This window comes from Octopus bimaculoides, chromosome 22 (assembly GCF_001194135.2).
Source record: "Octopus bimaculoides isolate UCB-OBI-ISO-001 chromosome 22, ASM119413v2, whole genome shotgun sequence".
In the NCBI taxonomy this organism is placed as follows: Eukaryota; Metazoa; Mollusca; class Cephalopoda; order Octopoda; family Octopodidae; genus Octopus; species Octopus bimaculoides.
Genome location: NC_069002.1, coordinates 12,733,772 through 12,749,584, shown reverse-complemented (window position 1 = coordinate 12,749,584; position 15,813 = coordinate 12,733,772). Strand labels below are relative to the sequence as shown.

At 37.7% G+C, this 15,813-nt stretch overlaps 1 protein-coding gene across 4 annotated transcripts in view; it reads right to left on the bottom strand.

The window, feature by feature from the left end:
* Positions 1-15,813, bottom strand: part of LOC106881179 (uncharacterized) — a 30,874-nt gene that overhangs the window by 13,103 nt on the left and 1,958 nt on the right. The window contains exons 2-6 of one of the 4 annotated variants that reach the window (XM_052975859.1): positions 14,316-14,400; positions 11,383-11,415; positions 6,864-6,958; positions 5,107-5,209; positions 52-146 (exon numbers count right to left, since the gene is read on the bottom strand). In XM_052975859.1, coding sequence (XP_052831819.1) covers positions 52-146; positions 5,107-5,209; positions 6,864-6,958; positions 11,383-11,415; positions 14,316-14,373 — 384 coding nt within the window. In that variant the 5' untranslated portion in view covers positions 14,374-14,400. The remainder of the gene's footprint in view (positions 1-51; positions 147-5,106; positions 5,210-6,863; positions 6,959-11,382; positions 11,416-14,315; positions 14,401-15,813) is intronic. The other 3 variants (XM_052975860.1, XM_052975861.1, XM_052975862.1) reach the window with 3 other exon arrangements.

Here is a 15,813-nt window from a genome sequence, read left to right as displayed (position 1 = left end):
TATATATCTAAAAGGCATAACTACAACAACAACAACCATAAATAAACTTACATTTGCTTCTTTACTAATTTTTTTCTGCTCCTTTGGTTTGGACAAATTCTGTTTTTTACGTGATGGAGGAATTGGAGGTGGTACTATGTAGTTACCTGTGAACATAAATTGAAAATGATATTTATAATTTTTACATAATTAATTTGATATTCACAATTTCTTACATAGATGTAGGCATAGCTATGTGGTCAAGAAGTTTGCTTCACAACCAGGTGGTCTCAGGTGCAACACTTTGAATAAGTGTCTTCTGTTATAGCCCCAGGTCGTCCAAAACCTCTTAAGTGGATATGATAGACGTTAAATTGAAAGATGCCCATCATATATATACCGCCTGACTGGCCTTCATGCCGGTGGCACATAAAAGCACCCACTACACTCTCGGAGTGGTTGGCGTTAGGAAGGGCATCCAGCTGTAGAAACTCTGCCAAATCAGACTGGAGCCTGGTGTAGCCATCTGGTTCACCAGTCCTCAGTCAAATCGTCCAACCCATGCTAGCATGGAAAGCGGATGTTAAATGATGATAATGATGATGATACACATATATATATACATATCATATATTTATGTAAAGAAAAAGATATGACACAAGAAAACGATGGTTATGTTATGAACTTCATTTGCTTACAACTGTTTCTGCAATAAGATGTTGTGGACTTGTAGTTGAGTGCCTAAATAACATCCTATAGATTCATCAGAACCTCGAATATGAAGTGCAATTTATTTGGGAAAAAAAAATTACATTTATGCAATATACAGAGAAGGCATTAACAGTGAAAATGTCATTACTGATGTATATAAAAATTTGTACATCCAAAAGGCAATTATATTCATGTATATGTATGTGTGTGTGCATGCATATATATTTGTATATATGTTCGTCGTGACATCATGCGATGGTTGTAAATGAGCGTAACCTTCATACAACCAATGTTGTTCTTTGCCAGTTTGCTGAGAATCATGGGAAAATATTACACTGCATGGAAACAAGTGAGGATTGGTGACATGAAGGGCATCCAGCGATAGAAAAACATGCCTCAAAAAAATTCCACCTGACTCGTGCCAGCATAGGGATGTGAATGTTAAATGACGATGATGATTATGGTGGTGATGAAATGACAATGACGCAACAATAACAACAACAACGATGATGATGATGATGATGAATTTCTTCCATACTGACAAGACCAAAATTTTAAATGAGTTCTATATATATGTGTTACTTATATCTACATTAGTTCCTTATTAACTGTATTCATGCCTATCATAGCTGCTCCATAATAATCTTCCTGCCTCAAACGAGTTTGTTGACGTTTTTAATAACAACATTTCTCCTTTAAATATAAATGATAGGGAAAAATAACTGTGCCCACCCTCATTAGGAGAGACATTCAGAGGTTTTTAATCTTCTTTTTCTCACCAAAAATGTCTAGATAATTTTGGTGGAGAAAATTTATAAAAAATGGTGTAAATTTATGGATCCCTGATGTTAATGATCAGAACAGCTGGGATTGGAGGAGAATAATGCTGGTGGTGGTGGTGGTGAGAGTACAGTAGTGGGAACAGTTGTGGGAATACGGTGTGGTGGTAGAAGTGGTAATGTTGGCAGGAATAAGGAATAAGAGGGTCGGTATCTCTTGCCTAAAAGGCTACACTTAGAATACATTGTGTAAACGTTCAGGGCCTGGATTTAGTTTGGAAGCAGGGTCACTTGCTCAATGAATTCAAGTCGCTTGATATAGATGTGTCAGCCATTAGTGAGACAAAGATTTCTGGAGCACCACACATCCTGACACCCATTTCCAATGCTTACAAAATTTTCTTATCGTGCAGTTCGTTGAGTTTGAGTGGTGGGGTAGCAGTGCCGTTCCGGAAATCCTTGAACCTTGATATACAAAGAATCTTCCTGGACCTGAATGGTAATTTGGTGATCCTGGACATGAATGGTAGGAAAAGTGGACCCTTCAGACTGATGGCCATCTATACTCAGACCAGAACAAATTGGCCTAATTTCTTCAGGCATCTAGAAAGTTTCCTTGGAACATCTTGCCCTTTAGTATAAATGGGTGAGTGGAATTGTCTTCTAGATGTATAGAATGACTGTGGGAGAGTTAGCCCATAGGAGAAAGAGGTGCAGAAGTCTCAGAAACTTGCACCAACTGTTTCCAACTTTTTGATAGGTACCAGCTAGATTTCCTTGATGTGACAGTATGGATATGGATCATCCACAGTGGGTCATCCAGATCATATCTAGATAAAGTATTTGTTGTGCCAGGGGAATGGGATGGCATAGGATGTCCACAGTTCAAACTGGTTGGCTACACAGACCACAAATTTGTGATGTACTCAGTTGATTTATATAGGACTCTAGACAGGGACTTGTTCATTGGAAGTTGAGTGCATTCCTACCAGCATGCAAAGGCTACAGGAACCAGATTTATGTACTAGTTAAGCAGTAATTCATGAAGCTAGTGATGGAGCAGCCTGAAGAGTGAGTAAAGCAGAATTAATATGTTTAGCAAAAAGCTAGCAACAGAGATAATTCAGAGGGAGAATGAGCTAGCAATCTAGAAGAGGCAATTGGTAAAGAAAGGCATCACAACCAACATGCGAATGGCAAGCATGCCTTTGACCATCTTTTCGAGGTGAAACATGAAAGTTGCATTGTCAGAGTTAAGGCCTGTGCACTTCTACATGAGAACCAAAGCTATCCAATGGGCCCAAGCAGAGGAGGTGTTACATGACGACAGAGTCACAATCAGGACTTTGATAGACTGGGACACACACATGCTACTCAGTTTCAATCAGGTGTGTATAACTTTCCAACAACACTTTATGCAACTGTTTGGGGAGGGTAATGGATCAGCAATGGTAGTGGATTTTTTTCATACCTGGACAACCTTCTGTGGCTTTCAGTAGTAAATGCAAAATTCTGTGAAAAGCTGATAACAGCTTCTGAAATATTGGAGGCAATGAGCAGTTCCACAGGGTACAAATCCTCCAGTTTGAATGGCCTGTGCTACAAATGCTATGAGTTTGTCTCAGATTTGTTTACTGATTTTTGGACAGATGTCTAGTGTTGTTAGCTGGGATGTAGTAATGCTGTTGACAAAGGGGGTATGCTAGGAAATTTTTGACCCATAACTCTGCTAAACACAGAGTTTAAGACTTTGGCCAAGATATTAGAGAAAAGGTTGGCACCTGTTGTTGGTAGCCTGGTCTGGGAAGTGCAATGTGGATGATCCCAAACAGGTCCATCCACAACAATCTCCACCTTATATGGTACATCACAGAGAAGGTTGGAACCAAAGCTGGCTCCAGTAGAGCCCTAATCAAACTTGGATCAGTTAAAAGCTTTCAATAAGGTTGACCATATTTACATGGAAACTGTCCTGAAATTGTGTAGGTCTGAACCTATTTTCAGAGGCTGGATTGCTGCAATACACAGTGATACCTTCTCAGTGGTCAAACTGAATGGCCACCTCTTGGAACCATTTTATATTGCTTGTTTGGTCAACCAGGGCTACTCCCTCTTGCCTCTCCTGTATATGTTGGCTCTCAAGCAACTGCTGTGGAAGCTGAATCAGTTGAGCGGAATCCCTTTCAAACCGTGAACTTAGAAGGCCATGTTGGTATACATGGATGACATCATAGTTATGATATAGGATGCAACCAAAGTGGAGATGGTCAGTATGATACTAAAGGGATATGAAATGGCAGCAGATCAATATGAACAAGTCAGCAAGCTTGCGGATGGGCATCTGGAGAGGAAAGACGATGCCATCATAAGATGCTGGACTGATCAAACTGCTTGGTGTCTGGTTTGGTCCCAACTTTCAGGTGGATAAGAACTGGGTTGAGGTGATGAACAGAGTGGCCAATCTTATCCAGAAATTGGTAGAGAGGAAGCTGTCTCTGAAAGGGTGGCCTACATTGCCTCCATTATTGTTTAGCGCTTGGCTATCATGCCCCAGATACTGCCTGATGAGACTTGAGTGTCTGTTATTCAGTTTCTTGTAGAAGTGATACATTTCACAGATTAGGTGATCCATCAGCTGCCGGAACCCACTGCATGGCAACTTAGGTAAACTATAGCTGCTGATGTGCAGACATGTCGATGTTGCACCACCTGCAAAGATTCATATACAGTGAGCATGCATGGGTGCTGTTTCTGAGGTGCACCTCTGTACAGCTCATCTTGATAGAGCCACAGTCTTGTGTGAAGCAAAGATCAAGACGAGGTGCCTGACGCACTGAGAATGTTATCAGGCATTGATTGGCCTCAACTAATCAAGCAAGAGGTTCCACTCTAGCAATCTGTAGGGGATTAGTAACAAAGTTCTAAAGGAGATTCTGGGTAACACCAAAAGCACACTGGTGAGTCTGTTTCAGAGGACTTTCCAATTGGAGACTACTATGGATAATTTCCAAAACTTCTTGGACAACCAGTGCTACCAAAGGATGCCATCACTTTGAGGCAAACTCTACAGACGTGGGAGTTCCATTGAATGTGCTTGTCCCAAATGTGTGCAGAACAATGAAACTGTTGTGTATGTACTCGTTCAATGCCTACACCAGGAAATTTTGAGTAGAAAGAACTACCAATTATATCTATTTCAATATCTCGTTAATATTTTAATTTATCAATTCCTGAAGGATGGAAAAGGATTTGAACTCTCAACATAAAGAGATGAACCAAAATACTGCAAGATGTTTCATCCTCTCCTCTGCTTATTTTGTCACACCCCTTTCTTTCACATCAGAACCATTGCTAAGAGAAAAGCAATGTCTGCATATTGGGATGATGTTAGTTATGCTATCAGTCATCTGAAAACCAGAGTTCGGTACCAGACAAAAGAAATATAAAATGGTAACAGGTGCATATATTTATTGCGGTTTGCAATTAAGATCTCAGGAGACCTTTGGTTTTGTTGAAACCTCCATAAAAAAAGTGGGACAAAGTAACAAGCTTGATGGTTGAGCTGAGATAAAATTATCCGTAGATAATATAAACTTGATAGCACTTTTATAGGAATTGGAAAGAAATATTTACCAACCTTCATCATCTTCCTTACAACTAGTTGCAACTGGTCTCAGTTTTGATAATGCTTGTGTTAAATGTTCAGGGGCTTTACTATGATCTTTGGAAAATTGTCTGCTCTGAGAAGAAATGAAAATAATATAAACAATAATGATTTTGTCCCTTGCCACGAGTGTCCCAAATTTGGAGATAAATTGAAAATTAAATTGATTCTGATCAACCCTTTACACTGGAAAGTTAAGTGAAGTCGGGTGGAATTTGAACTGAGCACTTGAAGAATGGAAACTAAATACGTTTAGTTTGATACTCCAATGCTTTTCAGTTAATTTGATTTATAATATTGTCATTGCAGTTTAGCCCAAGGTCACACTGACTGAGACAACAACCTATAATTAAAGGAATTCCAGCTTTCCAGCCATGCCTGTCTTTTTCTGCACCTACAAATTATTTTTCTACATCCATTAGTATGTCCTTTCTATTTTGATCTTTTCACGTGCATACATACACATAATATATATCTATATATTTATAATTATGATGATGACAATATATATATATATATATATATATATATATATATATATATTGTCATCATCATAAATATATATATATATATATATACCATATACTGACAGTCAGGATTTAGCCAAACCATCCAGCGATGGAGTAGTCACTACTGATGAGCTTTAATTTTAAACGAAACTAGATTAGTATAGTGATCTCGCCATTATCTCCTCTGTCAATATATGGAAAGTGCTTCCTTGCAGCTTTAAGGGTTTTTAAACTTCTATTTCTAGCAATATAAGTGCTAACCAGCATCCTCAGTCACAATTAGTGACAACTGAATATTTCCTTTTTGGTTTTATATTGCATATCTGTAGGGTTTTTAACCATCACCATATATCACATTCATTATAAACAATTTGTGTGTGTGTGCCCACAAAGTGGGAGAACAGCCACTCATACAGTCTGGTTCTTATTGGTTACATACAGCTGCTAACAAGGACTCCAGAAGGAGCAAGGAGCTGAAGCATTCAAAAGGGAAAAGCAGTTCTGACATGTTGGCGTCACAGACAGACTCGCAGAGAACATAAACTTTGTATGTGATAGATGTACTGAAGCAGTACATACAGGAAATGAACTCTCTGAGTTGCCCAGATGGCTCACTAGAAGTAGCTGAAAGCCTTTGTTAGCTTGGAAATGTAATTAACAAGGGAGGTAGTTCCTCTGATAGAATTGTAACCAGAGTAAGAAAAGGGCTGGACAAATTTCAGGGCAGCTGCTACAACTGCTGGCAACAAAGGACTTTCTCTAAAAGTGAACGGCAGATTGTATGAGGCTTGTGTTAGAACTGCAATGCTCCATGGTAGTGAGACATGGGCCTTGAATGCAGAGGGCATGAGAAGACTGGAAAGTAATAAAGTGAGCTTGATTTGTTTGATGTGCAATGTCAATGTACATGAACAACATAGCATAAATATGCTGAAAGGAATCAAGTGCAGTGAGCAAGAAAGAAGACTACACTGGTGCAAACATGTGATGCATATGGATGAGGACAGTGTCTGCTAGAAATAAGAAACAAAATCACACCCTCTTGTCCAAAATCACAACCGATTGTCGTGAAAAAGGAAGGATGTGTTAAATACTGTAATCCTGGGTACAGAAAAAGGTGAAACAGTCATGGCTGGAAAATCTTTGATCCTAAATCTTCTCAATCAGAGCTGACCGGGGCTGACTAAAAACTACAACAACAACAACCATAAATAAACTTACATTTGCCTCTGAACTAAATTTATTCTGTTCCCTCGTAATGTGCACGCTATGTTTTTTACGTATTGGAGGAATTGGAGGTGGTTTTATGTTGTTACCTGTGAACATATTGAAAATGATAATTTTAATTATTACATAATTAATTTAAAATTCATAATTTCTTACATAGATGCAGGCATGGCTGTGTGGTTAAGAAGTTTGCTTCCCAAACAGGTGGTCTCAGGTTCAGTCTTACTGTGTAACACTTTGGATAAGTGTCTTCTGCTATAGCTTCAAGTTGTCTAAAGCAATTTGATTTTATCTATGTTTTTTAATCAAAATTTTTTAATTGACAATAAACCTATTTGTTAAATACTGTTAAATAAATAAATGCAAAAATATATGTTATTTTAAGCAAATATTTATGTATAAATTTCATAAGCGTTTATAAGATAAAGCCTGGTCTAAAGCATCTTAAGTGGATATAAAGAGGTAAAGTCACCTTCTTGAGTCCTACCAACTCATAAGGCCTGGTTTCCTGGTTTCCATAGGATAGATACTCCCCACCTGGATGGGGTGCCGGTCCATAGCAGGATTACTCATTTTTGCCAGCTGAGTGGATTGGAGTAACACGAAATGAAGTATTTTGCTCAAGAACACAATGCATTGCCCTGTCCAGGAATTGAAACCACAATCTTGCAATCATGAGTCCAGCACTCTAAGCCACGTGTCTCCACTTAAGTGGATACGATAGATGGAAACTGAAAGAAGCCCATCACATATGTGTATGTATTTGTGTATACCCATGTCTTGTCATGCAATACTTTTATGTGAAGGCACATGGCTCAGTGGTTAGAGCATCAAGCAGGGGGAAGGTGCATGGCTCAGTGGTTAAAGTGTCAGGCACACAATCATGAGGTAGTGAGTTTGATTCTCAGACTGAGCTGAGTGTTGTGTTCTTGAGCAAGACACTTTATTTCACGATGCTCCAGTTAACCCAGCTGTAGAAATGAGTTGCAATGTCACTGGTGCCAAGTTGTATTGGCCTTTGCCTTTCCCTCGGATAACTTCAGTGGCATGAAGTGGCTGGTATGCTTGGGCAACTGCTGGTCTTCCATAAACAACCTTGCCAAGACTTGTACCTCAGAGGGGAACTTTCTAGGTGCAATCCCATGATCATTCCTGACAAAAGGGGTCTTTACTCTTTTTAACTTTTTTTACTCTTGTCTTGACATTGTGGTTGGGACTCCGTCGGTTATGACGATGAGGGTTCCAGTTGATCTGATCAACGGAACAGCCTGCTCGTGAAATTAACGTGCAAGTGGCTGAGCACTCCACAGACATGTGTACCCTTAGCGTAGTTCTCGGGAGAGATTCAGCGTGACACAGTGTGACAAGGCTGACCCTTTGAAATACAGGCACAACAGAAACAGGAAGATAGAGTTAGAGAAAGTTGTGGTGGAAGAGTACAGCAGGGTTCGCCACAATCCTCTGCCGGAGCCTCGTGGAGCTTTAAGTGTTTTCGCTCATTAAACACTCACGGTGCCCGGTCTGGGAATCGAAACCGCGATCCTACGACCGCTAGTCCGCTGCCCTAACCACTGGGACATTGTGCCTCTACTGTCTTGACATTATGTGATGGTTAACATTATGAGATGTCACCTTTATACAAGTGATGTTGTTCTTTTCCAGTTTGCCCTGAGAAACATGAGGAAATATTGCATCACTCGGAGACAAGTGAGGATTGGTGACAGGAAGGGCACCCAGCTGTAGAAATTCATGCCTCAAAAAATTCCATCTGACCCATGCCAGCATGGAAGCAGGAACATTAAATGATGATGATGATGATGGCGGCAGTGATGATGACGCAACAATAACAACAACAATAATGATGATGATGAATCTCTTCCATAGTAACAAGGCCAAAATTTTAAATGGGTTCTATGTATATGTGTTACTTATATCTACTTTAGTTCCTTATTAACTGCATTCATGGCTGCTTCTTAACAATCTTCCTGCATCAAACAACAAATTTGTTGATATTTTTTAAAACACTATTTATCCTTTAGATATTGTTTGTTGGCACTCCGTCGCTTACGACGTCGAGGGTTCCAGTTGATCCGATCAACGGAACAGCCAGCTCGTGAAATTAACGTGTACCCTTAACGTAGTTCTCGGGGATATTCAGCGTGACACAGTGTGACAAGGCTGACCCTTTGAATTACAGGTACATCAGAAACAGGAGGTAAGAGTGAGAGAAAGTTGTGGTGAAAGAGTACAGCAGGGTTCACCACCATCCCCTGACGGAGCCACGTGGTGCTTTAGGTGTTTTCGCTCAATAAACACTCACAATGCCCGGTCTGGGAATCGAAACCACGATCCTATGACCGCAAGTCCGCTGCCCTAACCACTGGGCCATTGCACCTCCACTCCTTTAGATATAGACAATAGGAAAAAATAACTGTGCCTCCCCTCATTAAGAGAAACATCCAGATGTTTTTAATCCTCTATTCTCTCTCCAAAAATGTCTAAATAATTTTGATGGAGAAAATTATGAAAGAAATAAGTGTAAACTGATGTTGACGGCCTGAGCAGCTTGGGGAGAAGTAGGAGGATAATGGTGGTGGTGGTGGGTGGTAAGGTTAGGAGGCAGTGCTTTATGGCAGTGGTGGTCACAGTAATAGTGGAGGTAGGAGGTGGTGATGATGGTGTCTTTAATTCGCCAAGTGTGGAGGGTTACACAAATATCAAGCGACAAAAATCAAATGAGGTAAAAACGTATGGACAATATACAAATAAATGATGATATAGGGTTTCTGATGAAGAACTTCCACCAAGTGTCAATGAAGGAATCTCACGAGTTCAATATTATCCTGATCGTGGACAGCAAATTCTCTCTCTCTCTCTTTCTCTCAACTGTTCTCCTTGCTATTTTCACCATTCTCATCTACTTTGTAACGAATTTGCTTGGAGAGAGCACTACTACTACTACTACTACTACTACTACTGCTGCTGCTGCTGCTACAACTACTACTACTGCTGCTGCTGCTGTTACTACTACTACTGCTGCTGCTGTTGCTACAACTACGGCTTCTGCTGGTACTACTACCACTACTACTGCTACCATGACCACTACCACCACTACTGTATTGGATTGGTCGAATTTTTACAATGTCAAATAAAATATTTAAAATTACAGCCTACCAAGATCAACTTTACCTTTCATCCTTTCAGAGTAAATAAATAATGTACCAGTCACATACTGAGGGTGATCTAATTGACTGTTACTCTCCCTCCGACTTATTTCTGGCCTCTTGCCTTTACGAGAATCAATCATTGAAGTTGGTTTTGTTGGTGGTGTTGTCTTTGTCATCATCATCATCACCATCATCATTATGATCACCAACAATACACCCGTTTTTTTTTTCCTTTTTTGTTTTCTAAATGACTCATTCGCTGTTTGCTTCCTGTGCATATTCTATGTACCATTCATGCATTCATACTTTTGTAGTGCACCTGAGCACTGCATAAATAAGTTCATTATTATATCATTTACCATTTCCACTCCCACCCCACCTTTACTTCTTTTTCAAGAGGAAGTGGAAAAAAAAAAAATCCATGAGGATTTAATCAAAGAGTTAAGTCCTTGTGTTTAGTCTTTTCAATCCCATCTCCCATGTAACCTTTTTGATTTTTGGCATCAGTCGCCAAGCAGAAGTAAACTACCAACTCTTCCCTTGTCAGTGTCTTGCTGTCCCAAATGTATTGGATCAGTGATTGATCCATTGAAAACCTGTAATCAATAATGCTATTAGTTCACAAAACGCAAGATAAAGAATCAATAATTTTTTAACATAGAGTATAAAGGTTAGTCTTAGTAGGGAAGACATGTTATTTCAGAGCATCAGGAATCATTGCAAGACCAACAGAAGAATCGGAGATAGGAGCCAGTGGTTTTAGGTGTGATGAGGAGTCAAGGTTTGCCCATCAGAAAGTTGGTCATTTCTTTGGAATTTGGTTCAACAGTTTAAAATGTTTGTGTGTGTGTGTGTGTGTGTAAGTTGCTATAGTATCTCGCTCAGAAAAGTAACAACAGAAAAAATAATACCTAAAAAGCCATAAAAAAAAACAAACAAAATTTGTTAATTCAAAAGGATGTAACTTAATTTGTAACTAAGGTGACGAGGTATATAAAGATTAATTTTAAAGTATGTATAAAGATTGGTATATCCAGATTCAGATAAAGGTAATTATTTTACAACTCATCTCTTCCATTTCATTTCCTTCTTTTGACTTTATTATAGCACAAATAAAGTTAAAGCTTGGGGTATACATATATTGTATGTCCAAGCATACAAGTTGACATGGTATATAGTATAAACATTCAAATATTAGGAAATTTTTTTAAAAATGTTATAAAGAAAACTACATCTGATATCATACATATCTCTTGTTATATAAGTATTAATGGTCTCACATGATAGTACCATTGTTCATAAAAGATTAGAAGAACAATAAGTGACTGATGTAGGGACATACGTACGTGGGGGCAAGGCTGGAGATGTGGGCCGTTTCTCTGAAAACAAGTACAGAACTAATTGGAAAAATTTGATAAGAATTAATGAAATGATATATTTTACAACTCATAAGAAAATAAAAAGGCAAAATAATAAATGATCATCTTATGAAGTTCATTAGCTTACAGCTGTTTCTGCTATAAGATGCAGTGGACTCAGGGTTGAGTGTTGGAGTAACACCTTATAGCTTCATCAGAACCTCAAATATGAAGTGCAATTTATTTAGGAAAAGAATTACATTTATGCATATATATATATATAGGAAAAAGCATTGCCAATGAGAAAGCCAACACATATGTCAGGGATGAAAGTCAAGGACTCCTTCCATAAATAGAATAAGATTAATTTTAAAGTATGTATAAAGATTGGTGTATCCAGATTAAAGTATGTACAAAGGTAATTATTTTACAACTCATCTCTTCCATTTCATTTCCTTCTTTTGACTTTATTATAGCACAAATAAAGTTAAGACTTGGGGTATACATATACTGTATGTCCAAGCATACAAGTTGACATGGTATATAGTGTAAACATTCAATTATTGTCCGTTTCTCTTCAAATCCTGCTACATTTCATATGGAAATTTTCGTCCTCCAAAAATCACTTTTGTATATAAGTCAACCTACCCCTTTACTATGAATTGTGGTCAAAAAAATTCAACTTGCATGCCAGAAAATATGGTGTTTGTTATAGTTTTGTCAAGTGGAAGGTATTTCTATGAAACTGGTAAGATTAATGCAAGAAGAACTGGAAAATTCCAGATGGATAATGTTTTGAGGAGGAAGGAATAAATAAATTTATTGGTGCTGGGTCAAGAGGCAAGGATACATTATAAATGACCAGCAGAGGAGAGACAAGGGCATTAAATGAACCTGGGTAGGAGTGGCAATAGACCAATGAGTTCCAACAAGCAGAAACCATTTATTAAGAAGGTCAGAATCTTGAGTATAACAAAAAAAAGCTGTATGCCACAAAAACTGCTGCTTGTCTTTGAATGAAAACAGTTTACTGATAATGGTCTTGTCAAATGAATTTGAACCATGTTGTGGATTGAGTATTCCTTTATTGCTACACTGGAAATCAAAAAAAGTACAAAATAATGAGCTAACCCAAGCAGTTGAATATTCAAAGGATATGTTTTTTCTAGAAGAAATTTTCCACTCATTTTTCTCAATTACTGTGTTGCGTACATGTTCGTACTTGACTTACTTTTCATTACGAAGAGCTCCTTGTTCCAATAAGATTGAGTACCACTGCAGTAGTAGTAGTAGAGTTAGAAGGAAGAGAAACAATAGCTTGTTTGTGGGTCATAGGATTGTGAGTTCAAAACTTACAACTACAACCAGTGGTTTGAGCCTCAGGATACAGATTCAAGTGGAGAGGTTAGAAGTAAACAGGTTGAGTCATCTAACTGAAATGAATAAAAACTAATCACTCCTACAATATGTAAATGTCAATATTTGTAAAACTATCTTACCCACACTTGGTATTGAAAAGTGGATGTAACAAACTTTTTTTACAAAAACACAGAAAAACGTCCTAAATGACTCCGCATCAACCCCTAATTGTTGATTGAACAGAGTTGTTGTTGTTGTTTAACCCCTGGCTAACCTTAATCCAGTTGACTTATGATCAAAGGTTTCCTAGAGGTGTCACTTCCATTTTTTTTTCCCTCAGATACAATATCAAAAAGGATCAAAGATCCTTCCTGAGCCAATAGGTTCATAAGGCTGGTTTCTCAGATTCTGCAATGTATATATATTCCACCACCCCACTAACTGGACAGGACAGTGATCCATTGCAGGGTTACTCATTTTTGCTAGCTAAGTGCACTGGAACAACATGAAATGGAGCATTTTGTGCAAGAACAGAACATAGTGCCTAGTCCAGGAATTGAAATCTCACTCTTATGATCATGAGTGCAACATCCTAATCACTAAGCGGTGCACAGCCACCAGATACAGTGGATTTGGGACATATTTTACAACCTCTGAATATTGAAGCTGCATGCCTAATTCTGGAGTCGATATCTACCTCAGTACCTTCCTCTGTAGCAAGAATGTTGCCCTGAGGTGGTGAGCTGGCAGAAACGTTAGCACGCCGGGCGAAATGCTTAGCGGTATTTCATCTACTGCTGCGTTCTGAGTTCAAATTCCGCCGAGGTCGACTTAATCTGTTTGTCTGTCTTTGTTTGTCCCCTCTGTGTGTAGCCCCTTGTGGGTAGTAAAGAAATAAGAATGTTGCCGTGAACCAAATTCGATGACTGGCACCCGTGCCAGTGGTGTGCTAACAGCACCATCCGAGAGGGATCACTGCCAGAGCAGCAGTCTCGCTTCCGTGCTGGTGGCACATAAAAAGCACCATTTGAGAGCAATTGTTTCCAGCTTTGCCCTACTGGCACTCGTGCCAGTGGCATGTGAACAAAACATTGGACTGACTCCTGTGCAGGTGGCACATAAAAAATACCATTTGAGCGTGGCTGTTGCCAGTACCGCCGGACTGGCCCTCGTGTCGGTGGCATGTAAAAAGCAACCACTCTCAGAGTGGTTGGCGTTTCAATTCAGGAATAGTTTTCGGTTTGAGGGAGTAAACAAAATCTTTTAATACACCCCACAAGAAAAAGTGAGGTGGTGTTAAATCTGGTGATTGTGATGGCCACTCGATTCCTTTGCGTCGTCCTATCTACCTCTCCTCAAAATTTATATTCATATAAAGCAAAAAAAAAAAAAAGAAGAAATTTATGCAGTAGAAAACTATGCAAAAGTACAAATAAAAAAGGGCATTCCTTTTGCTGCACCCTCTATAATTAGTCATATTATTTCTAAATTGTTTTATGAAAAAAATAAAATGTTAATACAGTAAAAAGAAAAAAAAAAAAAAAAAAAAAAAAAAGACCCACCTGGAAATTTTACTTCATTTAACTGAAGGTATCTTTGTGCGGAATAACCATCGTCCATTTCATTGCCTGAAGATTCAACGTCAGACTAAAACAAAAATAAAGTAATAATGAATTCAATAATATTATTTATCATAACACATGCAGTGTATTGATTAGCAATAAGTTTTTGAAGATGTTATCATTCAACCATGGTAGTGATTGAATATATTCTTAAGTCTGCCATTTCGTCAATCACAACAGCTTCCAAGCTTCACCACTAATTCAGTTCTCAACTAAATTGCAAACTGTTAACAGTTTTAAAGGGGACACCTCCTCAACTACACTTTGGCATAAATAGTATGAGATTTGGTTCAGTAGAAAAAAAGTTACGTCAAAATATATGAGGTCTAAAGGGAGGCACCTATTCATTTTCAGTTAACATGATTTTTTTTATTTTAAAATAAAAGTATACTTTTCTTAGGCTTAAATGATAGAATAATGCATGAGGAATTCAGAATCATTACTAGCATTGAACAAAAATTAGTAGAAAAAAAATTATGAGGTGAAATGTCATTATATATGTGAGAAACATATTTCAAGTTACACAATTCTGCTCTGACATATGCTAATTTATTAACATAATATTAATAATCCCTACAATTGTTTCGATTGAAAGAGATTAAATTAATTAATATATACAGAAACATACATTGATTAATTCAGCCTTTTTAAGGATCTCAAACTTCTAATATGTAACTTTTTGTTCTGATTTACCCTGATGAGATTTTGACTCAAAATGTTTAGAAAATAAGAATTTTTATAAATTTTGAATAAATTTGTTATTGGCTTTGAGTTTGAATCAAAACAATTGTAGGGGATTATTTAATATGTTAATAAATTAACATATGTCAGTTTGAACTCTCCATTTTTAAAAAATTATTTTGTATAATGTATATATATATATATTCATTTGTATTGTAGAAAATGTTTTCTACTATATTCGGTATTAAACTGGTTAAACCAGTGAAACACATATTCACGCATATACACATTCATACATGCATTTAAATATGTGTATGTGTGTGTGTATGTATGTCTTCTTACATATGTACTCATGAATACAAGTATGCATGTATGTATATAACTTAGATATGTTTCAGTTAAAATTGGCTAAGGCCATGTCTGACTTATAAGCACTACTTGATAGAATCTGTTGAATAATTTTGTTAAAACAAAACTGTCTGCTGAACGGGAATGTGAAACTCTGAGTAACAGCTTTTGTTATATTTCTGCTGCTTCTAAATAAAGCATATTACTCTATCTCTGGTATTTGAGTACTCTTTTTTCCAGCCATGATGGCTGGCCGGTAACATATCTTTTGTGCAATGTATGGATAATTTATCCTGATCATGTTATTTATTAGGATTATCACGCGTTTGAGAATAAAAAAAAATTTATTTCTGTTTCTTTATTTATATATATATATATATATATATATATATATATATATATACACACA